This window comes from Aulostomus chinensis, chromosome 8 (genome assembly GCF_037954235.1).
Source record: "Aulostomus chinensis isolate RoL2024-O1b breed Wild chromosome 8, RoL_Achi_v1.0, whole genome shotgun sequence".
Lineage (NCBI taxonomy): Eukaryota > Metazoa > Chordata > Actinopteri > Syngnathiformes > Aulostomidae > Aulostomus > Aulostomus chinensis.
Window position 1 is genome coordinate 27,078,959 of NC_141327.1, and position 27,256 is coordinate 27,106,214.

Consider the following 27,256-nt stretch of genomic DNA (forward strand, 5'->3'; position numbering starts at 1 on the left):
GTCATGATGGAAAGACTTTAATTTGAAGCTTTTAGTACATTAATGAGCCACGTGTTCCTGCATATGAAAAGAAAGCATTTGAATCGCCACGATATCCTAAAATTAAACTTTAATTTCAAATTAGCGAAAAGCTAAAATTGAAGGCAAATCAAGATACAAGCGGTAAAAGTAAAAAAAACAACAACAATATTTCACCGCTGCATTTTAGCGTGGCTGAAACCACGGATGGACAGTTTGACGCAGTCATCCTTTCACAACAAATCAATACATTGGAAAAATAAGCCATATTCAAATTCAAGAGAAAATACAGCGTTCCTTGTGTCTAATGCCAGTTTGTGTTTCTGTCTTAGGCGACGGCGCCCGCATCCGATCAGACGCCGGCTTGACCTTCTTCATCCTCCTCCTCGCACTCCTCATCATACCACAGCACTTCATAGTATGACAGCTGATCTCTTAAACCGACATTGCGGAAGGATTTTATTCACCAGATATTTATGAAAATAATGAAAAGGCGACGGTACGGAAAGTTAAGTCAGAAATGACGCTGTAATACTCAACACGTAGAAGCTATATTATGTGCAATAACATGTAAATAATGTTTTAATGATGAGTAATTGTTACTTTTCACACTTTATTTTGAAGTTCTTCCCCTTGTTTACTTCTGGTTCTGGTGATTTGACTGTTTAAATGAAGGTGACGGCTCCACCTGAACTTATTTAGAAAATGCACTTAATTTTACTTAACAGTGAAAAAAAAAAAGACACAAACACTGCCTGATTAGAGCCTCATCAGATCATTAAAACTCATGATATCGATGAACAAAGCTCGTCACAGTTTATTAGTGTTCAAGGAGGAGAGGGGAAGACGTTGTGAGGAGTTCACATGAGTTTATCTGTTGGGAAACGTAGAAAATAAATTAAAGAAAACAAAAATGCAACAAATATGTAATTCTGAGCTGAAAGCAAAGCATTGTCTTAGGATAGCACGTAACAACTGAGGAAGATGCAGATAACGATGTCAGAATAATTTGTGATATTTCACCGTTTCCTGCTGTCCGTAACACCCTCACGGGTATTTAACGCATCTGTAGCTATAAGCGTTTATACACGCCCAGCGCCGTCTTGCAGGTAGGACAGCTGTGCTTGGCATCTTTCAGCCGGTCCACGCAGAACGGGATGAGACAGCAACCTAAAACAAAGCTGGACAGGACAGGCGCGGAGGTCAGGAGGTCACCTCTATTATGTTTTAACATTCATACGCATTTTAAAAGTATACAACATGAATTCCATCTCATTGGTCTTCAGTGAATCATCTCGACAGTAAAATGCGTAGCCATTCATGGTCGGTGGTTGCTTCGGTGGATCTTGTTGCCCCATTGTCAGCGGGTGCGCTCGGATTTTACCAGGTTTGAACTGATGAAGTCTCTACAGCTACAATCACAAAAGCCTGCATGCACAAGCAAGCGCCCACAATCAACCGCAAGCTAGCAGGAAGCTCTTTCTCTGAATTTAAACATTTTTGGGGGGGTGGGGGGGTCACTCTGGTTTCTGGTCAGTTAACCAGAGAATTTTTTTCCCACGGAACTAAGATGTCGGCCCTGCTTTTCTGTAAGGAAAATTAATTGGGATAAACTAATCATTTTCGTAGGTGAATGCACGTTGTCTTTATACACGTGTCGATTCTTGTTTGTAAAGATGCAAAGCTGTGTAAGCCTCCAACTCAATTGATAATTTACTCATCGATCTGAACTTTTCCTTGGATATACACTCTGTTGTGTGTTTGTCACAGTGTGAAATCACTGTGTGGTTACTGAACTAATATTTATCTTCGTTGGCGAAGGTTATGTAATATGCTGAGGTGTGGATTCGTTTGTCGGAACTCCCAGGCTCGCTGTTTTCATCGCTTCCAGTCTCTCTTGAAATGATTCTAAGCTTCAGCTAAACTAACCGCTAAGTGGATCTAGCTGCATACCAAAAAGGCCCACAAGTGGTTTGGATTTTCGAATCACGAAGAAACCAGACATTTTGTCTCTGAGCTTCTGTTTTAGCCTTTGAGGCAAGTTCCTGGCGCGCTGGAGCAACAGATCTGACTACGTCAAACCCTGTTGATTCCACCTCTGTAAGCACGGTCTCGTTATCTGAATCTGTGCGGTGGAACTGGCATGACGTTGTAAAGAGTCACAGTACCACGATGTGGGCTTGAATTGAACATTTAAGGCCCGACATGAATTCATTGCAGACCTATGAACCAAAACAGTAAATTGTTTCTTTCAAATGCTGGAAAGGCTTGAAAGGGGTTAAAATGTCTCTTACTCTGCCAAACATTCTTGTTCATTTTCGCCTTCAAACGTCACTCTGAAAACGATTGCGTGATCTTGAGCGTCATTCACACTCACCCACAGAAGAAGAGGCCTCCACAGAACAGGTAGGTGAGCAACCCAGCGGTGTAGTCCACCTTGGAGAGGACCGTCTGATGGCAGGTGGGACAGGGGATCTGAACTGGACCGTCCCCAACTGATGAAGATGGAGGGATGACGGAAGTCAGAGGGGAGAGCAGCGGATGGAGAAGAAATTAGAATAACGTGAAGAAATAAAACAGATCTTAACCATCCAAATGTGACTCACCAACAGGGGTTTCTGTACTTGTTGCCATTGTTCCTGCAAACCATAAAAATCCCAGGTGCGGGTCAGAACTCAGTACACGTGATAATACACTGATAAATGATGCATTCATAGAGTTTCATGGTGACCTTTCAAATAAGCTGTCCATTATTGACTGAATCTACAACTAATAAACGCAATACAAACGGTTTTCTTTCCCCTCAAATCAGATCAGTGCCGTTTCTGTTTGTCAGCAGCCTCACGCGCGGCTGCTGGGTGGTGGAGGGGTGTAGCGGCATCCTCGTTTATCAGGAGTGTTTAATATCTATCTAGGTATATTTTTACTTTTAAAAAGTAGAAATTGCAAGTTTATTCTGTCACTTGACCTTTTAAAAAAAAAATCCTCAGGTGGATGTAAATGGTGCTTATACTTGAGCGTACAAGAAACTGTACAACTTTGACTCAGAATTCTGCAACAAGGAGGCTATTGAACTTTTATAGCACCATCCTTCCATCCATTTTCTACACCGCTTATTCGTTAAGGGTCACAGGGGGTGGAGCCTATCCCAGCTGACATCGGGCGAGAGGCGGGGTTCATCCTGGATGGGTCACCAGTCTGCTACAGGGCCATCAGGAGCAATTAGGGGTTCAGTATCTTGCTCAAGGACATTTGGACATGGTCACCGGGGGAAGTGAGGACCGAACCAGCGACCCTTGGGTTGCTAGACGGCCGCTCTACCACTGCGCCGCCACAAGCACCAGCCAAACTGCTTCATCTCTACTGAATATTGACAGAAACTTATTGTTCATAAACCAAATGTCAATTCATCGGGAGAAAATCCACAGATTAAGATTTATGAGGTAAATCTGTTCTGAGTGGAAAAAGACCAGTGTGCAGTAATAAGAAAGAAACTCAAGATTTGAAATGGAAAAATGAAATTAAGCCATATTTTGGTCAACTGGTTTACACTTTCATGTCCCTGTAGGAATTTGATTTGAGTTTGAGAAAATGCCAGTGAGCTGAAAATGATGAATGAATAGACTCAAGCTGTATTAAAAAAAAAATATATATATACATAAATGTATATAATTTTCAGGAAACAGCATGAACTCAAAGTATCTAAAGTTTTTAATATAAGTACTTCATACTTTCACCTACAAACAAATAATCCACACATCTACTCTAGTATTGATCAGTGCTACAGATGTTTCATGCAATTTAGCAAAAGAAATCTTAAAAATAACAACAAATCCTTCTATTTTTCAGTTGGAATGCGAGTACTCACAGGCTTGCTTGCAGGAAGTCAGTCCGGAGAGTTTTCTCAGTGCCTCTGCAGAGCTTCACCTTGTTTACTTCCTCCAGTGGTCATAAGATGAGTGTGAGCCCACCTCGCCGACCCCGCCCCTCCACTCAGGCAACAATACGCTTCTGTCCACCTCCTGGGTACATTCGGGTAATCATGAGCCCTGAACCCAATCCAACAGTCACTTTTTTTGGTAGTTCATATTTTAGCCACAACATTCAAACCACTCTAGTACAATAAGTTCTCCCTTCATGATTATCATGGTCAGGTTTGGGTTTTTTTTTTTCTTCATAAATCTAGAGGGGATTTTGTCCATTTTTACTGCCCCTGCACTGGTGACAGCTGCAGACCCGAGGCATCAGGATCTCAGGTTGTCCATTTGCACCAATGTCATACCCTGAACGTCCCAGAGGAATCTCTGAAAATGAGGCCCAAGAATCTAAAAGGACGAACTTTAGATTTTATGAGGGAATCGATCGATTATAGATCGGTATGTCAACTTTGACTGTTAAAATCTGTTGGGAACTTTAGACACTTTGATATTCATCTAAAAACACACGTTTTAGGAGTGCACTTTTTATTTCCTGAATTCATTTTCCACAAATCTATCGAACGTCGTTCATACAGAAACTAAAAGCAGCCTTGCGTTGGGGTTTGTACTGCTGCTCATTTTGAAAGTTTAACTTTTACTGAACCGAGTATCAGATAACCAATATGAACAAATATGGTTGACAAAATACTAGCAGCACCTGTCAGCGGTCTACCGTTCAACAGCACCACAATTTAAAATGACAAATACAAGAAATGGTCATCCCGATCTAACAACTTTAATAAAAATGGAGGGTTTGCTCATCATAAAGGGACGCTGTATTACACTACATTCATTTAACCTGCGGGTGTCAGAAAAATTGGTGAGTGAGATGTTTTCAAGAAACGTCCTAAATCCTACACAGCAGGTCTCTTATAGTGAGGTGTCATATACTTTCCTGAATGGCAACAATGTGATGACATCACCAACTGACAAGGTCACTAATTACCCCCCCCCCCCCCCCCCCCCGTCTGTGCTGTTTCAGGCTAAAGCAGCAAAATCCCTTAAAACTCTTTTTATACTTTAACTCTAGAGACAAAGCGGATGTAGAGTTGGGGAGTTTCTAAGAGGTAAAAGGACCTTGTTTTCTGCAAAACGTATGAAACAACGCCGTCGCTGACAAACTCGCAGTGTGTGAAACTATCTGAACACAACAAGTCTCCATTCAGACAGAAATTAACAACACATGCTCCCACTGCTCCAAATTAGATTCAGCAATTAAGTGAACATGGTAGAATTCACGGTAACAGGGCCGGTCTGTAGTCCGTCTGCATGTCTGACAGATTAAAGCTGCTCACACGGTTTCTGGAGCCCTCGGATGCCACCACCACGTCATCGTTTATGATCGGTTACCCTGCATTTAATCTGGTGCATCTTACATGTACGATTAGATTTGTTCAATATTTTCGTCTTTCAATTGATGAAATCTCCAGGCATCGCCGAGTTTAGAGAGATTACAAGAGGAAAAGAGGATGATGAAATAACAGAGTATGCGCAAACAGTTAGGGATCGATGCATTTGCCCCCGCAACATTTACAGCTATACTGCCTCCACCCCCTTTGAGTACTAACAGCCAATACTGCTCAAGTTAGATCAAATAAATGGCCACATAAGTAATACTTTAAATTTTAGATTAAGAACAGCAAAGAAAAACTGATTTCCTGTCACTGAAATTAGAAACAACTGAGCTCGTGGGTTTTGAAGGGCTCATTTTCTGGGCTGATCCATTATGTGGCACCAGTTTGGTGCACACACACTTTCACACCCGCCAACAGCAACGCCAGACTTCTGCCCAGGATCAGAGGCATTTGAACAGCTGACAGAAGAACACGAGCCGCAATGAAGCCCCGGAAAATACTAAGAGGAAAGGTTTTTAATCAGTAAAAACTGGTGCAATATTTCACATGTAAACAATTGCAGCATCTCATTCGTAATACCTGAATAGTAACATTTTAGTGATTCAAGGATTCCTGTAAAAACGGATCACTCTTAACAAAATTTTATCCTCTTTCCAAAACAGAAAATTCTCGCTGATAATTACAAGTGCTTGAAGGCAGGGAGCACATGGAGTATTTGGGTCTCAGTTTGACGAGCAGCGCTCTCCCCCAGCAGACAGAGCCTCCGTCTTGAGTGATACTTCACCCAAAAAGTGTGTTTTGCCTTTTCGAGTATTTGATTTCACTGTTGTTAGCATCCAGTCTCCATTAGCTTGAAGCCAAATACATGTGGCTGGCTCATTCTGCATTCTGAGGTCGCCAAGGGGTGATGCAGGAGTAACAACAGCAACAACAACAAAATCCTCATGAGCTCAAGAGAAGAATTTGTGAGGACTCAAGAGGCAAAAATACACTTTTTGAGTGAAGTGTTAAGACAAAGATGGAGGACTTGGCTGCTGCAGTCTGTAGTGTGTTGACTTCTCCCTCGCCGCTGAACTGATAGAACTAGCTACCAGCGCAGTGTGAGAACTGAGTAGCTCAAGTTGGCACAAACTCCCACACTCACGTGTTGTCAACTGTGGATAAACCCACCACTTCCACCGGCGTCTCTGCTGACTACTTCAAGGAAATTCGGATGTTTGCTGGCCTCATTTTCCAGTGTTTGCAGGTCTAAATGACAGTAACAAAAAAACTATTTGAATTATTCCAATATTAAAAGCAAGAACGCTTTGACCACACCTGCAACGTAATGACAGCGTCCGTGTCAGCCAGGCCACTGAAAGAGCTGCTTCACGCCACAACGTCACTGAACACACGTGTCTCACTGAAAATGTGAGCAACGCCAGCCTGCCGGCGGAAAACAAACGGTTCCGGTGGACTGTGACCTGGACAATGACTGAGATTGTTACACATACATTTTTCTTGCTCAATGATGGTAAAATTCAAATAACTGCATTAAATCATTCCAAACAAACACATGGGAAAATAGCACAGAAAGATTTCCCTTTCACCACATTCTGTCTTGAAGTGTTTCCTCACATCTTCCCTCGACTTGGCACAGTGGAAGTTTTTCTCCAGGCAGCTCATAACTACTACTTCACGCTCATCTTCTCTTCATATAGCCAGAAAAATTCCTTCTGTTTCACCTCATCACAGGTGTAATCACAGATTTTTCGGTTGTGGTCCTCCCCTCCCTTCTCGGACCTCCCTCATCCAGTCTTTCCTCGTCCCCAGGACAGGCCGACTGTCATGAGGCCATATGGCTTCTTTTGGGTTCCGCCTCGCTTTTCTCTACCTCTGCCTGCTCTTTAGCGTCTGTCCTGTCCTTCAGTACCCTCAGCAGCATCCTGAGCAACACGTTTTCATTCAGCAGGTTTTCAGAGGTGTCCGCTAGCTCCTGCAGGCGCCTCACCGCCTCGCCGAGCTGACGGCTCTTCTCCCGGTGCTGCCCCTCTAAGCTTTGCCTTTCCTGCTGCAACTCTGTGTTCTGGGCCTTTAAGTTCCGAGAGTCAAATTTTAGTTGTCGGTTGTCACGCCACAGCTGAGCCAGCTGTTGAGAGAGGCGCTCGCGGGCGAGATGCAGCACCTGAACCTCTTGCTGGAGCGCCACAAACTCCGCGCGGAGGACAGCGTCGGGTCCTGACCCGTCCCCCTCGTTGCAGGAGGTCATGGGTTTGTCTGTGTAATGTGGAGAGCCAGAGTGCTGCAGGATGAAGCGCAGCAGGTTTGGCAACGTGATGGGAAGGTCGTCTGGGAACTTCACACTCAGATGTTTCCTTCAAGACAGAAACAGAAGTATGAACACAAGAGTGAATAATTCTGTTGAAAATCATTTCTGACATTTTAGCTAAATACTTTCTTTTTGTGTGTATGCAGTTAAGCTGATGAACGACTCCATACTACATCTCATCTATAAATGTACTGTACTCGTCACTGTGAGACACAGGAACTGGGGAATCTCACCTGTATCTGGGGAAGAAAAGAATCGAAGGGACGTGATCCACCATGAACTCCCAGGGAAGGTCATTACGAGCAACATTTACCCTAAACAAGAGAAAAATATGCACATGATAGCAGGTAGCTTTTATGTTGCCAATTTATCGATGGTATCTTCCCATATTTCTACGAGGAAAAAAAAAAGTGTATTTGAATGGAAAAATGTGATTAACAAATTACCAAGAAAAAAAAAGAAGATTAAATTGCCCTGAATTTGTCAATAAAAACCCTTACCGGACAATTTCGCAGATGTTTCATCAAAAACTATTTCTTAATTTACTAAGAGAAATTGGAAAAGAATCACTAAAGATGTGTTTTAAAAAAAAAAATGCAAAAATTGGAGCAAAAATTAATTTATCATTTTGTAACTTGAATATTCTTAAAAATCAACAGAAAACTCTAAAAACTTTACAAAAAATAGACATTTACAACAAATCATTTTTTGAGCATTTCTGAATGTACATTTTCGAGGGTCGGATCAGATTTCTTGAGTTAAAATGCTTGTGAAGAGCATCTGGACATCGACCATAATATCTGGAGATTTCCAGGTCCCTACCGGGGTTAGTTCACTTTAAAATGGGTGTCCGGAAATACTGGAAATCAGTTTGAGGATCCAGAACACAAAACTCTGAGAACCCGTGTGCTCTGGTTTTGATCCAGCTCCAATTCTAAAGCCAGAGTGAGCTGTTGTGGTTCTGAGAGGTTGGGAAGTGTTTTAGGTTTTGATTTGGCGCCACCTGCAGGCCTTAGTTCTCCACTTGCAGCCTGCCACGCAGACTACATCACACCTGACTCTTAACCTGAGATTACCTGGGAAACCATGTTTTGTAAGTCATGCTGGTATGGGCGTATTTCCTGAACTAAAAGAAAAGAACAAGTGTGGCTGGGCGCCCGCTGGCTGCTTGCTCTCTCTCTCTCTCTCTCTCTCTCTCTCACACACACACACACACACACACACACACCTGGCCACGGTGACGGTGTTGTTGCGCTGCAGTAATCTGGCCAGCTGGATGATGATGTGGTTGAGAACTGAGCAGAATCCGCACCACTGAGTGTAGTAGAACAGAAGAACATCCTGGGAGAGAACACAAGAACACACAGAGATGTTTTCCTTCCATCTCCTCGACACTCCAACAGTGACACACAGCAGCCTGAAGAGCTCCGCCTATCAAGCAGCAACAGCAGCTGAGGATAAACTCTTATGCATCGCCTCACCCTCTGAAGGTCCATGACGGCGGGCAGGAAGGAGGAAGTGGTCAGTTCCATGATGAGGGGTCGAGGTGGCTGGTGTTCGTCTGGACGAATGGATTCCCCCTCCCAACTTCTGCTGTCCCCCGCCCCCACCAGGTGCCTCTGTAAGATGCTGTGTGGTGCACTGAAGTTCCTGATGAAGGCCTCTGATGACATCCACATTTCCACACAGTCACACGAACATCCAGAGAAAAGACACATTGTTTTTGTTTCGACGTTGAGAACAAATTAGAGGAAAATCATCTCTGTTGTAACGTCCAGTTAATCACGTCAACTAGCTTCAGGTGCTGAGACGCTCAAGGCTGCAGGTGGGCCACATTTACTTCTAAAACTGCTGCATTTTCCGTTGCAGAATTTTGCAGTAACCATAAATCTCGTCAGCATGCAGTCCTGAGCACTGCGCAACCGACAAACGCCCATCCGATAAGAAACTTACAAACAAGCATCCCTGCTGCACATACAAAAGACACGTTTCATCCATAAAAGTACAAATCAGATTTAAGGAGTTTCTACAAACTCGACCAATCAATATCCCAAACTTTCTCTACGACAAATTCATGACCGTACATCCGCAGAAACGATGAAAAATGATAAAAATCCATGTCAAAGTTTACCACCGTAAGTTTCACTTCTATCATCCGTCCAACCATTTTCTATACCACTTATCCATGAAGGGTGGAGTGGGGTGGACTGGAGCCTATCCCAGCTGACATTGAGAGGCGGGTTCACCCTGGACGGATTGCCAGTCCGACGCAGGGCCATCAGGAGCAATTAGGGGCTCAGTATCTTGCTCAAGGACACTTTGACATGGTCACCGGGGGAAGTGGAGACACTTCGGTTGCTAGACAGCCACTCTACCACTGAGCCACGCTGCCCCTTCACTTCTACCAATGTTTGCTTTCAATCAAACCACATCGCTTCAATTTAAGTAAACTTGAAAGATTTTTCCCTTTCATTCCTAACTAAACCCCTGATACTCTAATATCAGGGGCATAGATTCTCCTGAATATTCACACATAAAAAAACTACCGTAAAAAAAAAAAGAAAAAGGAAATGCATGTCAAAATTGATCAGCGTAGCTACATTTATTAATGATGAGCTACATTGTTTGATAAAATGTATATTTGCATTTAAACAGACAGTTTCATTAACTTCAAAAATAATTTGGCCAAAATTATTAAAAAAAAACAAAAACAAACTTCCAGGTCTGGAAGCTGCCATTTTCAAATTCCATTCCATGACTTTTCCAGGTTTTTCATGTCCGTACTCTGTCACTTTACACTTGAGGCCACAACCACGGTGACATCCGCGGTGATATTTGGAAGTAAATTGTACTTAGCGTATCATCTTTGATTCAAATGCAGTTTAAAGACGGTGATCTGAAGCGATGGTGCCCTCTTACCCAAAGACTCAGTCAGCGTGGCTGCAGGACTGTGCTGGAGAACATAATGAACCTCGTCCTTCAGGTGCACGATTGCTGCAAACGACCCCGAGCTGCTGCCGTCACCTCGCGCACCGGCTTCCTCGCGGTGAGAAGAGTTTCTGTTGCCTGGTGCTCCCAGCCTCACGGCCAGAGGCCAATTCAAATCCACATCAAGTACATAGAACCTGAGCGTCCTATTGGTCTGACAGCGAAGCCCGGTGAGGCCGTCTCCTTCCTTTTGAGGGACGGAAGATGGAGGGATGGAGGGAGGAGGAGGTGTAACAGAAACTCTTTTCACGTCTGGCCCCTCTTTGGCTTGATAAGACGACTCATTGAGTTGAGTCTCTACTTTTTTGCAGCAGGCACTGAATTGACTAAAGGGGCTGTAGTCGCTCAGAAAGTTGCTACAGCCCACTGAGGGGACAGGTTCTGTGGACGCGGGTGCAGGGGGCTGGTGTAGGCAGCAGCGTCTGAGATGAGACTGCAACACGCCTCCTCCCACCGCCGAGGAGGTGAAGGAGCAGCCCCCCGAGGAGCTGGTCAAGCTTGGCCGAGGGAAGCTGTGGCACAACTCACACACAGTCCTCCTGGACTCGGGGAGAACGACCGACTGACAGCACGGCGAGTTAGAGGTGAAACTTTGAGCCCACCTGGGGTGACCGGCACTGTCACAAGAATGATAACGCACAGCAATGTCTGCAATCTGAAAAACAAAGACAAATCGGATAGACATATGCTTTCATCCTGTGTGATTACCTTGCGTCGCTGCTCACCTGCTGTAGTAGGGGGCTGGGCTCGGACCTGAGGGGATTGTGTGGCAGGAAGAGCAGCAGCGCGGGACCTTTATTCAGCTCCCGTTCCAGGAGACGAGACTTTGTTCCTGGAGGCTGCAGCCACTGGAGGACGGTCTCACGGTGTTCAAACACCCAGCTACAGATGACCTCTGATGTGAAGTTATGTTCACTTCGAGGAAAAACCTGAAGGAGCCAAAGATAGGACGCCTAAGTGAGGCTGCCTGAAGCGTGCACAATCATCCCTGAAGGGAGAATCTATGAAAAGGTCCCGTGTGCAGGATCCAGTCTCTGAAACATAACCTGAAATGTTCTGCAGCCCAATTTAGATCCTACAGTTTCAACAATCTCTTGGATTTCTTCCCCAACCGTCCATCCGTGGCAGCGATGAGGGGCAGAGCATCTTCTGAGTATCCATCCTAAATTATACAACCGTGGCAGGTTTACGCGCTCTTTCCTGTGACCTCACTTACCAGAGAGGAGTTAAATCTTCTGTGGAGGTAAACGGTTTCATCTTCCTTCACTGAGATAGCCTCGGCCACTTGTCTGTTGGTCACCACCCCAAAACGGATCACGCCACGGAAATCTGCGGAGACGCAGGGCCGGAGACTGAACAAGTCCTTTCAATCCTCACGAGAGGACATTTGGTAATGTGATGAACAAACCAACACCACTGACAGACATATTCTACCCATCAAGTTTCAGACTTAAAATTGCTCTCTGCTAAAAAAAAAAAAAAAAAAAATCTGTCCTCAAAGCTGTTAACTTCCTTCTTACCCCTTTTTAGAGCCTGCAGGGCAGAGGACAGATATGTGATGTATCCTGGAGGCTGAGGAGAGGAGTTGAACTGGAAGAAACCCACCACTCGAGGCTGAAAAGAGACGAGGCAGGTCGGCACGTGTCATGTGACAATACAGCTTTATGTCATGTGACAATACAGCTTTATGTCATGTGACAATACAGCTTTATGTCATGTGACAATACAGCTTTATGTTTGATACAAACATACTCTCAGCTGCATCATAGACGAGAGCTGATAGCCAGCGAGGTGCATCGCCTCTAGAGGAGCTTCAGTACCTCGTGACAGGACAGGAACTCTTCCAGAGTGGCTCTTGATGGGAGGTAAGTCAGCGGCGTGATTACTCGCAGGATGAAACTCTCCACATACGGAGCCACAAACGGACCCTTGTACTCAATAGGTCCAAACCTGCAGCACAGAAACATCCCAGCCCGTCACCTTAGGGTCGATGTATGTGACTAAACAACTAAAATGTTCAATTGAAGAGAAAATACTTAAAATCGGAACCAATCGTGTACACATTTGCAAACTGCAGGCCGCTAGAGTTCCATACAGGTTTCTCCAGGACCGTTGAATAAGAGCAGTCCTCACCGTTGTTACGACACGTCACATGACAAGGACGGGACTCTCAAACCCAAACTCACCTTCTGTAGAACAGATGGATGGTGGGGTACTGGTAGAAGTGGTTCTGCCGCCTGCATTTGCCTTGACTCCACCAGCAGTTCACAGCTACAAACTGCACCTGCGCTCCAGTGACAGAGACACAGCTGAACAAACCGTTTCCTGACCACAACATTCTCACTCGAGGTTAGACTCTAGACTCATTTGCATGAAAACGGAAAAAAAGCCCCAGAAATGTGCATCTGATCAGTCACAGTCAAGTTAGTATCTTGGAATTCAAATTACTCCTCATATATTGAGAGGCTTTTAGCGGTTTGTTAATTTAATTCTTGAATAAGCACAAATTCAAAAAACAAAACAAAAAACTCATTCAAAAAACTTTAATTCAAGTTTTAGATTCAGGTTATATTTATGGTTTTAAGAGTATTGAAACAGCAAAAGTACAAAAAAAAACAACAACCAGCATACATTTAGTATTTATGTAGTATTTGTCTCCTGCTAACCTGGTTGTCAGCCAGGGAGCCAGCTGACGTTTGCTATCTGATCAAAGGTGTTCTGTACCTGTTTGGCTAGCTTCTTAGCGACAAGCTGCACTTCCTGCCGGGCGGCCATGGAGTGAGCACACCACGGTGCGTAGAAGAAGATGAGAGACACCTCAGCCACGCTCCTGAGACGCTCCACCTGGAGAAGAAGATCCATGTTACCGCCACGTTATACAGTACAGTTTACGGTGGATGTAAGACTGCATTTACTGCCACTACTACTACTACTACTACTACTACTACTGGCAAAAAATGATGTGATGTAATGGTTATTTTCAGCAAGAATCCATTCTCCAGTGTTAATATCAGACTCATGCGTCTTACCTGGTCAAGCTGACCCAGGTAGAGGTCGACTACTGGGGCCTCGGCGGAGAAGAAGCGCAGTGGAGGTCGAGCTGCTGCCACCACATTCTTAGCGCGGCTGAAATGTAAATCAGGAATCATAAGAATGCAGAGTTAATATTAATGAAAAGACAATAGTACATATTTCTAACACCAGAATCCTATTATTAGACATCAAATGATTAGTTCAGGGGTGTAGCAGTGGTCACACAGCAAGAAGGTTCTGGGTTCGAGCCCCAGCTCCAGCACGGGGTCTTTCTGTGTGGAGTCTCCACGTTCTCCTTGTTCCTGTGTGGGTTCTCTCTGGTACTCCAGCTTCCTCCACAGTCCAAAGACATCAAGAGGGGACCAGGTTAATCCAGACTCTAAATTGACTGTAGGTGTGACTGTGAGTGTGAATGGTTGTCTGTCTCTATGTGTTGGCCCTGTGATGGACTGGTGACCGGTCCAGGGTGAACCCCACCTCTCACCTGAAGGCAGCCGAAATAGGCTCCACCCTCCGCGAGCCTTAACAGGACAAGAGGTATAGAAAATGTCTGGATGGATGATTAGTTGAGAGAAATTAACAACTAATGTTGTGATAAATTAACAATCATAAGTCCACAAAGCTTCTTAAACCTTTGCCTGAAAACCACCCAGCAGACCCAGAGCTAATGAGGCTAATTGCTGGTAGCTTGATCCAGACGAAAAATTAGAAAACTTGTTTTAAATCAGATTGGAAGCCAGCACAGTGATTGTGACTTGATTGAGGTGTGGTTTCTCTGGGTTATTGTGAATCTGCTGGTCTTGATTGATGCTGAGGTGTGAGAGGCCAGAGGCGAGTGAGCTGCAGGAGACAGGAACGACTGTCTGAGTTCCTGCTGGCTACAAACTAGAACCTAGCAGCTTTTAACAAGTTGACTTCAGTGCACCAGTTCAAGGCGAATATAGGGAAACACTAAGTGCATTCTTTCATTTAGAATGTTAACAGGATAGAGGTCAACAGTATAACCACCACTCCACGGAATAAATAAATAAATACAGTAAAACTTCTAGGTTGAAGTGCAAAACCTCCATTATGTCTGCAGGTTCACGGGTTTAATGGCTTGATAGAGATTAACATGAAGCCCCTTGACCTGATGGATTATCATAACAAGCTAATCTCCTGCTTCTGCCTTTCAGAAGTTTCTCACTGAATTATCATGTTTAATAGCGGATCAACGAAACACAACCCAAGCTGCTCTTGTTTACCTGCATGTGAACTTGACGGCCAGTACGAGCAGGACTCCGAGCACGATCGCCCCGCAGAGTAGATCCGGTCTCCGGGCCATCAGACACAGCACCTGCCGGAGAGACCGCCGCACCCGCCGCCGCATTACAGGCTGTCGTCGGCTTCTCGTCCCATTTATACGCTCCGGTTGTTGTTGCTGTCTGCGTCCATCAGCCTGACGGGGAGGGGACGCGGGCTCGTTCCACGGTAGACGGAGCTAACATGGATTGGACATCGTCTCGGTTGCTGGCAAAACTGTTTAAACACGGTCAGACCAACCTTTCTTCCCCACGTAGACTTTTCACTTCCGTAACAGTGACGCCTTCTTCTGGTTCTTCTTTTTCACACTTCAATTGTGAGCTGGAACCTCGACCTATAAGGTCTGTACCGCCACCTACTGTACCGGAGTACGCAGCACAGGGAAGAAGAAACGAGGAAAAACACAACAGCCCCATCATAATAATAATAATAATAATAATAATAATAATAATAATAATAATAATAATCCAGCATGGATCAGAGGTAGAGAGGCCGTCCAGCAACCAAAGGGTTGCTGGTTCGATCCTCACTTCCCCCAATGACCACGTCCAAGTGTCCTTGAGCAAAACACTGAACCCCTAATTGCTCCTGATGGCCCCGTGATGGGCTGGCGACCCGTCCAGGGTGAACCCCGCCTCTCACCCAATGTCAGCTGCGATAGGCTCCAGCCCTTCATCAACCCTTAACGGGTAAGCGGAATAGAAAATGGATGGATGGGTGATACATTTGTATGATTTTTTTTCCCCTAAATACCAAGAAGTTTTAGGCAATCACTCCGGGTTTACCATCGGCAGATAGTGAGCCTTATTCCAAGTATATTGTGAAAATGTTGAGCGGGGGTGTGTTCGAATATTTAGTTACATTATTCTGACTTCATGATTAACCTCCAACAATTACTAATGTACTCAGCAACCCACAAAGTCTTCAGTACTTTTATTTCAATTGTTCAGTATAACACGTCCCATACATTTAGACAGAGGCAGCAGTTTGCAAAATTTACCATCTACATTTCATCAAATCATCGCCGTTTCGCCACTTAGAGAACGGTTCCTTTATTCACAACGTTTAATGGCCTTAAAGAGTCGAGTAAACCAGGTGAACCAGATATGCGATTTAGTTTTGAGGTAACCCCTTTACAAAATTCAAGACCACTAAGGCAAAAATGGTTTTGGCAAAAATATTATGAATGCCACAATCTCATTGTTTAATTGAGGGAATAACTTTTTCTGGCACGTTACATAATTTCGCACCCATCCCAGAGATTCCAGTTTCACCTGATTCCCAGACTGCTCAGCGGCCACTGTCACATCTGATACAAAAACACAACTATTCTTTAGTCCAATTTCCACATACACGATTAGTTTAAATGACAAATACTTCATGGAAAAAGTGACACAGACCATTAAATGAGTAATTTGTACTACAATAAATACTCTAAACGTGAGTGCAATATTTTTGATGCAACTAACAGAGTGATACACAAGAGTATATACGACCTCTAAAATTTGCCATCTAAACTTGTTTCACAAAAGTTATGCTGATAGTAAATAACTGTTTTCTTTAAAACAGTGTTGCTAGTTAAGGAACATCATTGGAATGTGCATGTTGATCGTTTGACCTGCACCTTAAGGGAGTTTTAACTTTATACTTTAATGGTGAAGCACCGTGTTCAGGTTTGCTGACAGTCTCTCCAGGGAGATGGTCCCTTACTCTGCCCTTTCCACCACTCTTAACTGCCAAGGACATATTTATACCACAAGTGTTATCTGTATGATTTATATTAATATGTTATCAATCATTTTTGTCTGTTATACACATATTTATTGGGGAGTCATTGTCCCCTTGTGATAAATCGTCATCCTTAACACTATATCCAGACGATTCTTCTGTCTGAATCAGCCCATGCTTCCGTTTGTGGAGCCGAAGGCTTTGAGATCGGCTGAAGCCCCTCCCACAGATGTCACAGCCATACGGCCTCTCTCCCGTATGAAGCCTGAAATGGTTCTTGAGGCTTGAAGCTCGTGTGAAACTCTTTTCACACTCTGGACAGTCAAATTTCTCACCAAAGTGGATTTTCTCGTGTTCCCTCAAGCGGCCAGACTGGTTGAAGCTCCTGTCACACACAGAGCAGTGGTATGGCCTCTCCCCCGTGTGCGTGAGCCGATGTCTGTTCATGGCCCCCGAGTGTGCAAAGCTCTTCCCACAATCGGGGCAAGAGAAAGGTTTCTCTCCTGTGTGGACTTTGAGATGACCTTTCAGTTGACCTTTCTGGGTGAACTGCTTCCCGCACAGAGTGCACTGATATGGTTTCTCTCCTGAGTGAATTCGCATGTGAATCTGCAGCGCAGACATCTTATGACAGTCTCTCCCACAGAGACCACAGCAATAAGAACTTTTGGTCACGTTGTTGTGAGGCTGCAGCTGTACCGGAGATGCTGGAGGGCTGTCCTTTCCACCGTTGCCCGCGTGATCAGGATTCTCTCCCGGCACTACGGAAACATAGGGGAAGAATTAAAACAGGCTGTGCTGAGTAAAGGCAAATTCAACTACCCCTAAGAAGAGGTCTAAATATTGTTTATCTATTATTGTTTCAACTCAAATTCTGAGCAACTGACCAGCAGCATGCTTTTCTGTTACTCTTCTTCAGTTACACAGATATTGCAGAATATTTAATGACCGTGTCAATCCCTTGTGATTCTATTGTTGTTGTTGGTAAAGTTAAGAATCACTTTATGAGTTCGTTGAACCTTTAACTAGATCTATTTACGACATGTAGATGTTGCAAGTACAAGTACCACCAAACGATGCCATCGGGCACATTGCGCCATTTGACTTCACTAACAAAACCAATCTTATTTCACCAACATATCCGTCTCCCGTCATCATGGACGTTTAAAAAAAAAAAAAAAATCGGATTCACACCTCTGTTCAATTTACCATTCAAATTAAAACCATACAAGGGACTGAGGTTTGACTCCAACTGGAGCAGATATATTTCAAACATTTGCCTTTATAGAACAGAATGTGATGTAGCAAAGCCATAGAACCAAACTGAACAAAGAGATAGAGACAGCACATTGGAGAGAACTTTGAATATCTAACCAGTTCCAACTATTCAGAGGTAACATGTCAACCAATGTACAGAGGGACATTGGGATTCACACAAAAAAAACCCTATAAAAAGACAGCACAAAACAACGGAGCAGTTTTCTATACATATATTAAATGCATATAAGACTTTGGGGGGGATCGTTTTAAAACTTCACTGAATCAATTTTTACAGTTTAACAATCTCCCACTTAAGGGTAAATACAATATATTAATATTTTTGATATATATTGACATACATTGATATTATGATTTACCCTGATATGTTTTTTGGAAATAACGCTCAGTCACTCCTACACTAGTTTGCACATTACTGCCATTTTTCTCTCGCTGTCTTCTTCACCCAAAGACTTTAAGAGGTATAAATTCACATAAATATTTCCACCGCACAATTTAATTTAGAGAACACGGATGATTAAAAAGGCACGGATAAGAAGAGCCTGCCAACATGGTAATGTAACGCAGCAGCGTCCAAGCCATCGCCACGAGAAGCTCAGGCAGTCAGTGGTAACCATGAATAGTATATCATCATCGCTAGTTTAAGTGAAAATAACACAATTATACTATAAAGTAGCCATGCTGATGTCACCATAGGAAGGAGGGTTAATGGTCAAGAGTAGGATTTTCATGCCTTTCTCAACATCTGTCTGACAGGCGCCAATGAGTCCCTCACTCTGTCCCTGTTTACCGCCTGGCTCCTCTCTGCCTCAACCGCGATGACCATCGGATCAGCCATGCTCTCTTATCATATTAGATCATGATCATTATACTGCTGTGAGAACCGTCATTAGGCCTTTTAATTATCGTCGCTAGTATCGCACAGCTCAGCGTGTTTAACTGCTGGATCAAACAAGTCACAGGATAAAGCGAACAGCTTTTTTGCCTGCTGCCATTTTGTTTCTATAACAAACTCCAAGCTAGCATGCTAGTGGCAACTGACGTGGTGAAACTGGCAAGGATCGTGGAATGAGACGGTCTGTTGGGTTAAATATGAATAAGCAATTTTCCCAAATCAAACACGATTTACTCCTCATATAAAATGTTTAGCACCACTCTAGGGGAGGAGGATCGGCTTAGAGACCTACAGATATGGGAGGGTGTTTTTTCCCCCCTCCAGAGCAGAATGGTTTGACGATAACGACTGATGTTCTCTTCCGTGTGCTAGAAACACACAGTAAAGTCCCACCTACGACCTGTGGTAGCCTGCCTACATCTTTTGGGGAAGGGGTGTGTGACTTTTAAGCTATAATCTATGACTTATTTACAATACTTTAGATTCTACATATACAACAGTCATACCAACACATTACAATCGTAACAGATTACGATGAAAATCGAGAAAATCCTGGTGCCTGTTGGATGGCCATGACACCACTGTTACTATTTACTGTTGTGCGCGTCGTGCCACTCCTGGAAGCAGTTCTTCTTTGAGGTGAGGCACAGAGGGACCTGGCACTTCCTGCAGTACACAGGCGTCTTCATCCTTTTGATGCCAGCATCCTGGCACCTTTTGCAGTACCTCCTGGTTCTGGTAGCATCGGCTCCAAAATACAATGGCATGCAGGTGGTTGGTGGTGGTGGTGGTGTTGTTGTTGGTGGTGCCAAGCCCTCAGCAAACTGCATCATTTCATCAGTAAGCTGCTCCCTGAAGGACTTGTGGGTGTACGGCTTCCTGGTGGGGTCATTCCTCATCTTACAAAGCTCCTTGTGGAGAAGGAAACTGTTGACAACTGCAATGTCTACAAAATGGTAAAAGAAAGTTTTATACCATTTCATGGTCTTGTGGTGGACACTGTAACAGCCATTCAAAGCATCCGATACATTCACACCTCCCATGCTTTCATTGTATGCAACGACAGCATCCGGAATCAGTACGTTCTTGGTCTGCCACACACCATCCTCCTTCACTTTTCTTTTCACAGACTGTCCACTGAAGGCCTCATGCACGGTAGAGCACATGGTGACTTCATGGGTGTCGATCCACTTCAAAAAGAGGAGACTGTCCCTCCGTATCCACCGCAAATCTCCCCTCTCAGCCTTTTTGGGAAAATCATTCACTTCAGTCTTTGGAAAACCTTCCTTATGTTTCCTGATGGTCCCACAGCAAGTTATGTTCTTGTTGGACAAATCCTTAAAGAGAGCAGGGCTTGTGTAAAAACTGTCCACAAAAAGTGTATAGCCTTGACCAAGCAGGGGCAATGATATGAGGTCCATGACTGAGGAGTAGCCCAGACCATGAGCTGGGTTGACCTCACTCCTGCCGGTGTACACAAAAAAATTCCATGCGTACGCTGTCGAGGCATCTGTAAGCACAAACAGTTTGTAGCCCCACTTCATGGGTTTGTCCTTCATATGCTGTTTGAAACCGATGCGGGCCTTGGACGCCACTATTCTTTCATTGATGGAGATGTTGCGATACGGCTGGAAATGCGTTCGGCAAGCCGACACTATGTCAGTGTACAGGGGTTTGATCTTGAAAAGTCTGTCATAGCCACCAGTGTCCTTCTTGCGATCGTTTTCCTCGTCTTCGTTTGGGTTGCTCAGGTGCAGTGACCACAAGATGGCTTCAAAGCGAGCCCTTGTCATCTTTTCCCTAGGGAAGTGGAAGTTATATGGCCATTCTCTTTTCCAGTAGTCCGACCGATGGTGAACTTTTACAAGGCCTGAAAAAATTATAATGGACATGAAAATATAAAAATCCTTCACTGTCATCTTTTTCCAAACAAACATCTGTCCAGCTTTCAATCTCTTGACGGCATTGGCGTTGGTGTTGTCAATCAGAGTGCGGACAACTGAAGTATTAAAAAACAGCTGAAAAAGAGAAAGGGGAGACCATGATGCAGTGGTGTCAAAGGTAGGACCAGGATTCCTGGCTGGCATGAATTCAACTGGGTCTGGTATCTTGTCCTTCTCCTCTTTATTGTGCCACCTTTCTTCCCCCTCTTCCTCTTTCCCTGTCAAAGTGGCAGAATATGTGAATTTACGTGAAGCTTTCCTTTTTCTTTTTGGCGATATGTCTTCAGGTGATTCTGAATCCGATGAAGAAAACCATGGTTGAAGAGAACCAGGGTTGGGATCAGCGTGTGGGCTGGAGTGGCCTGGAGAGGCAGATGCTGAAGTGGTCGATGTATACGGCTCATAATCATCATCATCATCCTTGTCACTGTTGAACCAAATATGGAAGAAAAAGAAATATATTCATTCACCTGCCTAGTTTTGAAAATGTAACTCCCAATGACAAGAAACAATACTCTGTAAACATGCCCTGTAATGTTACTGGGGAAGCAAACACACAATCCAGTATGAACCCATTTGGATGTGTACATTTACTGCATTTATTGCAGGTTAAAGCTGGCAGATCATTTGACATCAAGTTAATATATAATTGATAAAAATAAAAAACAAAAAACAGATTACATACCTTTCTGTGGAGGGAATTTCAAAATCTGAGTTACTATCCGGGGCTTGCTCTGGCTGCAAGAGGTCTTCCTCATCTGACGAAGAGTCTAGTGGAAATATACTGGCCCCACTGTCAGTAGTAAGCCTGTCGAGTACCTCCGCAGTAGTGAACGTCTTCTTTTTCCTCCCTGCCATTGTTTCTTCATATAAATAAAGAAAAATATGAAGAAAATACAAAATAAAACTAACGAGATCTACACGCGAACTAAGGAGTGCTGTTCCCTGAGCACGCTCGTGTTTTTGGTGTACGGTGAACGGAACACAACCATCTACAGCTGCTGAACGTTGCCAGATTCCGAAGAATTATACGGGTGAATAACCACAACTAATTTGTTTTAATGTGTGAAATGAACTTTGAGCTGGCTCTGGGAGAGTTTGACACAGTACAACACTGCACATTGTACAACTGCAAGCATTTGTAATATTTTCTTACTGTTGACGCGTTCCTCTTCTTCTTCCTTTATTGTGATTTTAATTTCCGTGTTCATGTCTTGGTGCTGGTCTTCCACTTTCTCTTCCGGAGTACAATCCTCATCACCAGACAGTACAGCACCCGGAGCTTCGTTCACTGTAGAAGACACAACCCAGGGGCATTACTGTTGCTCTTTATGGGCGAGGGTTAGGGTAACATCTGAAATACTATCTTATTATCTAGAAAAACAGGATTATGCAAGTAGGTTGTGTAAATCTACAGAAAAGAGTGGAAACGGGATGGAGTGACGTTAGCTTTGGTGCTAACAACAAGCGAACAACTGATCTACTTGACTTCTGGTAGGATCTTTTCAAAATAAGGCTCTCAAAGCCAGTTCCAATAAACCCTAATAACAGAGGAAATGCTTTGTGAACATCTGATTAATAATTGTATCGTCATGAAAGCGCATTGCTCAGTCGACAAACAGTCACATCCCTAACTGGAATATAACTTAAGGGCCATACTGTCAAACCACACTCTAAATAAATAGGGAAGCCAAATACAACTGCATTTGAGTTAAGTTTTAGAAATACGTTCTTACTGCTGACACATTCCTGTTCTTCCTTCTTCAGTGTCACTGGAATTTCTGTGTTTATGTCTTGGTGCTGCTGATTGGTTTTCTCTGGTACAGGACAATCCTCACCAGCAGGCACTGGAGCACCTGGACCTTCATCCACTGTGGAAAAAACAAAGAAACAACCCAAGGGAGCCAAAAACCATTACCGTTTCTCTTTCAGAGGAATCTGAAATGTTATCTTAACGTCAGTAATAACAGGGCGAGGGTGAGCATGTCATGTAAATCTAAAGGACAGAGTGCAAACATGAGACTGAGTAACATTATCTTTGCTGCGAACAGCGAGTGAGTAACTGCACGGCTTGACTTCTGGTCTGAATTTCTCGTTATAAGGCTCTCAAAGCCAGCTCTGACAAAACCATAACAACGACAGAGAACAGATTCACCATGCCTGCCAAGGCAGACAGAAAAAATACAAGTTACTTCTTGTATTGTCACATGACAGCATGTCACTAAGTGGTCCAAATGTCACATCCCTAATTGTGATAATATTCAATGACCGTATCCCTCGGCGCTACTCTAACGATTGCAGTAAAGCCAACAGCTCCAGTCCAGCTACTTATTTGAAATAGCTTCTTACTATTGACACGTTCCTCTTCCTCCTTCTTTACTGCCATTGGAATTTCTCTGTTTATGTCTCGGCGCTGCTCTCCTGCTTTCTCTGGCGTGGTAAAGTCCTCCTCAGACACCGAAGCAGCTGGAGCCTCATCCACTGTGGAAAACATGAAGAAACAACCCAGAGGAGTCAAACGGCATTGTTGCCGTTTCTCTTTCAAAAAGGTAAGAAATCTGAAATGTTATGCTAATGCACCTCCCAGAGGCTCCTCTTCTTCCTCCTCTTTCACGATTACATTCATATGTGGACTGGAAGGGCCATTCCCCAGTCCATCTTCTGGCTCTACTGAGTTTTCTTCATACTGGGTTGCTTTGTCACAGTTAAGACCGTCAGAAGGAGAAGCCTGGCCAAGGCACTGAGGGTGAAAAAAACGAACTGAAAATCTACACCATAATCATTAACAACAGGGAACCGCAGTGTTTTGTCATTACCTCTGAGCTAATACTGTTGACTATATCTTGCTGAGATGATTCTCCAAATGCAGCTGAGTCAGTGACGAGATCCGATGCAGATCCATTCTTGGTCTGTGTGCATGACCTTTTATGGTTTCTGAGAGTTCCAGCCAATGAGAAGTGCCTCCCACAGTCTGGGCAGGTGTACGGCTTTTCTCCCGTGTGGATCCTGGTGTGCCTCCGGAGCTCTCCGGGAGCAACAAAAGATTTATCACACTGTGTGCAGCTGTATGGTTTTTCTCCTGTATGGGTCCGCATGTGTGTTGTTAGAGTCCACTGTTGTGCAAATGTCTTTCCACAGTCAGCGCAGTGGTAGGGCGTTATGCCAGTATGGAGACGTTCATGTCTGACGAGTGTCCCCGACAGGGCAAACCTTTTGTCACAGAATGAGCACTGATAGGGCCTCTCGCCAGTGTGAGTTCTCTGGTGATCTCTCAGCTCAGCTGCTGAGTTACAGCTCTTATCACAGTCAGAACATGGAAACTTCTTTCTTGTAAAACCTGCAACAACCTCAGAGTGCATCGCCTCTAAGTGCGTTTTCAAATGCCAATGACGGGAAAAGCTCTTCAGGCAGATGGAGCAGTGATACGGCCTTTCACCAGTATGCGTTCGCCGGTGAAGTCTTAGCTCCCCTTGACTAGCAAACCTTTTCTCACAGAAAGTGCATGGGAAAGGTTTTTCCCCAGTGTGGACCCTTTCATGGATCATGAGCAGACCCTTCTCTGGAAATCTCTTCTCACACATTGAGCAGGGGAAGGGCCTCTCCCCCGAGTGCGTGCGTAGATGGCGCTGAAGTTTAGAGGCATAAGGAAAGTCTTTCCCGCAAACCGAGCAGCTATGAAGAGAGGGAGGTTTCTCATTTTCACTCGGACGAAACGTCTTTAAGGGGGTCTCTGAGGTTCTAATGCCAGGGACTGCACTCACTCCTGAAAGAACAAAAATATATGAGATATGTTATTGCAGAAAAACACAAATTCAAAACACTGAATCCATGAACCATTTCCCACATATTAGACCTACTCCTTGATATTCCAGGGGTGCTACAAAGTATGAATATTCTCCATCATCCAGGTCACGGTAACTCTGTGCTGTGTTGTAGGCAACTGGACTTGTTTCAGTTTTCTTGAGGGTGTCTCCTCCTTCATCCCTTTGAGAGTACGAACACTTACCGAGCTGATAAGGCCACATGTGAGCTGTGGGTTTCAGAGGCCCCCTTTACACTTGGCGTTATAATGCGTTTTTTTGGTGATCTGATTGTAATCAATCAATTTACTTTACAAACATTTATACCTGGTATTAACATACATCTCCAGTGACCACAATGGGATCCATCGCGCTGTGCCACTACACCTGACGTTACACCGTAGCCGTCTTCTTCTGCTGCTCATTGTCTGCAGGGAATCTCTTACAGAGGTCTACACAGCACCCTTGTTTGCATGCCGGTAAAACAACAACAAAAAATGTAATGCTATCGGTGAAGCTACGCTGTCAACTGGACTTGGTGCTCGCTTTTCCGAAACAAGGAAAAAGAGGAAAATGCTTTCTCCAGCAACTGTACAAATTAAATCCACTCATTTTAGCACACTGCTCTTTTGCGCTTTGTATATAGTCTTGTTCTGTCATTATGTGCATAGCCTTGTTCTCTCTTCATTCCTTGTTTGTTGTTGTTGAGTGGGGCACTGTTACAAACAGAATTTCCCTTGGGGATGAATAAAGTGTTCTAATTCTGATTCTAAAAAAAAAAAGCAGAGGAGAATGCGCTGTCCTCTGTGAGATATAGCACCATAAATGAGATGAACACTACTCTGCTCTGAACCTGTCAACATCTCAAAATACAAAAAGGTGCGTTGTATTTATCACAAGACCACCGCATTATATTCATTTACAACGTTCTGTCAGTCTTTGCTGTCAGTTTATTTACTCACCGAGATCTGAGAAATCCACTTCCTCTCCGTCAGAGTTGATCAGACCTCCAATTTCTTGCGGACCTTCCTCAGTCATGATCAAAGCTGAACCAAAGTCCTCTGTGTTTTCGGTGCCCATCTCTCAATTTGCCCTTGTGAAGGTGAACAATTAAATAAGCCAAAAACATCATTCGCAATGTTTAACTTGACTCTCAGAGACAGACTGCAGTAGTTTTATGCATCATCTTCAATCACAAATTTAGCCTGCATGAGTGATAAAAGGATGCTTAAAATTCATCATGCATTATGCATGTCCTGTTTTATTCAATTGCGCTCTTTTATTCAAATAGCAATTATTCCAAGCTGCTCAACAATGTTCAACGTGCTCCAGAATGCATTTCTGCTGGACTGGATATAATTGCTATGAAAGAAAAATAAAATTGTGATTCAATACAGGTAGCTGTCTTTTTGTCCCTCACTGTGACCCTTGTTTTCTCCTAAATTATCAACAAATCCTGGTGGAATTCGGGTTCTTGTTCCTCAACCCGGTCAAACAGGGAGGAACTCAGTTTATTTTCCTGCAGTGCCCAAGGACACTTCAGTAGGGCGGATGCTTTGTTGTGACCGGGGATCGAACCTGCCGGGGCCTTCGGGCTTCAGAATAACGTCCCTTAAGGAGCAGACTGTGCAGCAATAAATGTGTTATTTGGGTGCGACGTTTCCAGTAAGCACAGAGACCGTTTGATTTACAGTTGTTCTGAATGTCAATGCAAGCACTCGCGGGGGGGGGGGGTCTCTTACCGTGACTCTGCACCCAGTTGCGCCGCTAGCTCAGTAGCCTTAGCTTGGTGTGACGGATGCTACATCCATTCAAGTCTCGCACTAGTCCACAATTAAGGTTTTTTAAAAAAAATTAGGTTCCAAACTAACTGACTAACCTGTTGGTTAGTGTGGTGTTTTCATAACAAATATTGCAACAAACGAAAATGCAGCCTGCAGCGGAGACACCGATATTTGACCTCTGAATGAAGCGTCTGTCATGACGGTGACCAGCTCTTGGACAACGACCACCTATGTCTTTGAGGAAACTGTTATTAGCCAGCTAGCCTCCGTGCAGTGTTTACTCAGCGCGGTGGTCTGAGCCATTAGCCTACCGTTAGCCACACAAAAACTACAACCGCTATTCCAAACGGGACAAACTCAACCGTTGGGTTTTACGTCAAGCCGACACACTTAACTGCGATATAACTCAACTCGCTAATTTAGCTAGCTAACATCTGACTACAGACAATAGATGTTTGGACCACCCTCAGCAGATATCGCCTCCAGGTAAAAGTAGTCGCTCCGATAGAAGTTTTCTTTTTCCTTTCTTTTTTTCAAACAACCCCACGACATTTCTACTTTGCTTTCACTTCCGTGCAAGATGTGTTCAAACAGCACGTTTAATTAATGCCGAGCATCTAAGGAGTTAAATTACACCCGCGTTTGTGTCTTACCTTTCTAGCTGTAGCCTAGCTGGCTGCTAGCCACTTAAGACCGCCGTAGGCACTTCCGTTTGACTTCAGGTGTCAAAATAAAAGCCTTGATGTTGTTGTTTTGGGGGAAACTGTTGAACATGTGTTTGGATGTTTTCATGTCCCCTTTTTGGTTAATAATGAATTAAGTAAAATTGATATTACTAATTGATTAT

The 27,256-nt window shown here is 44.0% G+C and overlaps 4 protein-coding genes across 7 annotated transcripts in view; 1 reads left to right on the forward strand and 3 right to left on the reverse strand.

The window, feature by feature from the left end:
- The window catches only part of mslnb (mesothelin b), a 30,907-nt gene extending 29,581 nt beyond the window's left edge, over positions 1-1,326 (forward strand). The window contains exon 65 of the mRNA XM_086212049.1: positions 351-1,326. Coding sequence (XP_086068175.1) covers positions 351-442 — 92 coding nt within the window. The 3' untranslated portion in view covers positions 443-1,326. The remainder of the gene's footprint in view (positions 1-350) is intronic.
- Positions 812-4,189, reverse strand: LOC147257857 (lipopolysaccharide-induced tumor necrosis factor-alpha factor homolog). Of its 2 annotated transcripts, XM_086212051.1 has the most exons (5): positions 3,887-4,189; positions 2,625-2,657; positions 2,396-2,513; positions 1,042-1,199; positions 812-892 (listed from the first exon to the last, which is right to left on the reverse strand). In XM_086212051.1, exons 2-4 carry the CDS (start codon positions 2,650-2,652, stop codon positions 1,091-1,093), a joined length of 255 nt encoding a protein of 84 aa, XP_086068177.1. In that variant the 5' UTR covers positions 2,653-2,657; positions 3,887-4,189; the 3' UTR covers positions 812-892; positions 1,042-1,090. The 2 variants fall into 2 exon arrangements, with proteins under 2 accessions (XP_086068177.1, XP_086068176.1); XM_086212050.1 differs by having other exon boundaries at positions 812-1,199.
- A 775-nt stretch (positions 4,190-4,964) lies between these two features.
- Positions 4,965-15,278, reverse strand: txndc11 (thioredoxin domain containing 11). The gene is made up of 13 exons (XM_086212052.1): positions 14,924-15,278; positions 13,676-13,772; positions 13,371-13,490; positions 12,833-12,930; positions 12,467-12,596; positions 12,167-12,260; positions 11,863-11,975; positions 11,372-11,575; positions 10,578-11,301; positions 9,140-9,321; positions 8,887-8,999; positions 7,892-7,972; positions 4,965-7,704 (listed from the first exon to the last, which is right to left on the reverse strand). The coding sequence occupies exons 1-13, from the start codon at positions 15,046-15,048 to the stop codon at positions 7,176-7,178; spliced, it is 2,610 nt and encodes an 869-aa protein (XP_086068178.1). The 5' UTR covers positions 15,049-15,278; the 3' UTR covers positions 4,965-7,175.
- Positions 15,279-15,909: 631 nt separating this feature from the next.
- Positions 15,910-27,152, reverse strand: LOC147257859 (uncharacterized). Of its 3 annotated transcripts, none has more exons than XM_086212054.1 (10): positions 27,063-27,152; positions 25,588-25,718; positions 23,642-24,588; positions 23,406-23,565; positions 23,175-23,306; positions 22,562-22,696; positions 21,982-22,116; positions 21,511-21,688; positions 19,478-21,252; positions 15,910-17,470 (listed from the first exon to the last, which is right to left on the reverse strand). In XM_086212054.1, exons 2-10 carry the CDS (start codon positions 25,703-25,705, stop codon positions 16,773-16,775), a joined length of 4,278 nt encoding a protein of 1,425 aa, XP_086068180.1. In that variant the 5' UTR covers positions 25,706-25,718; positions 27,063-27,152; the 3' UTR covers positions 15,910-16,772. The 3 variants fall into 3 exon arrangements, with proteins under 3 accessions (XP_086068180.1, XP_086068181.1, XP_086068179.1); XM_086212055.1 differs by lacking the exon at positions 27,063-27,152 and adding an exon at positions 26,368-27,052 and having other exon boundaries at positions 23,406-23,553; XM_086212053.1 differs by lacking the exon at positions 27,063-27,152 and adding an exon at positions 26,368-27,052.
- Positions 27,153-27,256: the final 104 nt, after the last annotated feature.

What these genes read in the sequence shown, in the direction of transcription:
- LOC147257857 (XM_086212051.1), bottom strand. Translation starts at nt 2,652, where the DNA reads ATGGCAACAAGTACAGAAACCCCTGTTG. An exon ending in AAGTACAGAAACCCCTGTTG is followed by an intron (nt 2,514 to 2,624) that starts GTGAGTCACATT and finishes CATCTTCATCAG; the next exon opens with TTGGGGACGGTCCAGTTCAG. An exon ending in GGAGGCCTCTTCTTCTGTGG is followed by an intron (nt 1,200 to 2,395) that starts GTGAGTGTGAAT and finishes TGTCCTGTCCAG; the next exon opens with CTTTGTTTTAGGTTGCTGTC.
- LOC147257859 (XM_086212054.1), bottom strand. Translation starts at nt 25,705, where the DNA reads ATGGGCACCGAAAACACAGAGGACTTTGGTTCAGCTTTGATCATGACT. An exon ending in AGTGGATTTCTCAGATCTCG is followed by an intron (nt 24,589 to 25,587) that starts GTGAGTAAATAA and finishes TTGTTCTTTCAG; the next exon opens with GAGTGAGTGCAGTCCCTGGC. An exon ending in GGAAGAGGAACGTGTCAATA is followed by an intron (nt 22,697 to 23,174) that starts GTAAGAAGCTAT and finishes TTTTTTCCACAG; the next exon opens with TGGATGAAGGTCCAGGTGCT.
- txndc11 (XM_086212052.1), bottom strand. Translation starts at nt 15,048, where the DNA reads ATGCGGCGGCGGGTGCGGCGGTCTCTCCGGCAGGTGCTGTGTCTGATG. An exon ending in CCTGCAGGCTCTAAAAAGGG is followed by an intron (nt 11,976 to 12,166) that starts GTAAGAAGGAAG and finishes GCGTCTCCGCAG; the next exon opens with ATTTCCGTGGCGTGATCCGT. An exon ending in AACACCGTCACCGTGGCCAG is followed by an intron (nt 7,973 to 8,886) that starts GTGTGTGTGTGT and finishes TCTCTTGTTTAG; the next exon opens with GGTAAATGTTGCTCGTAATG.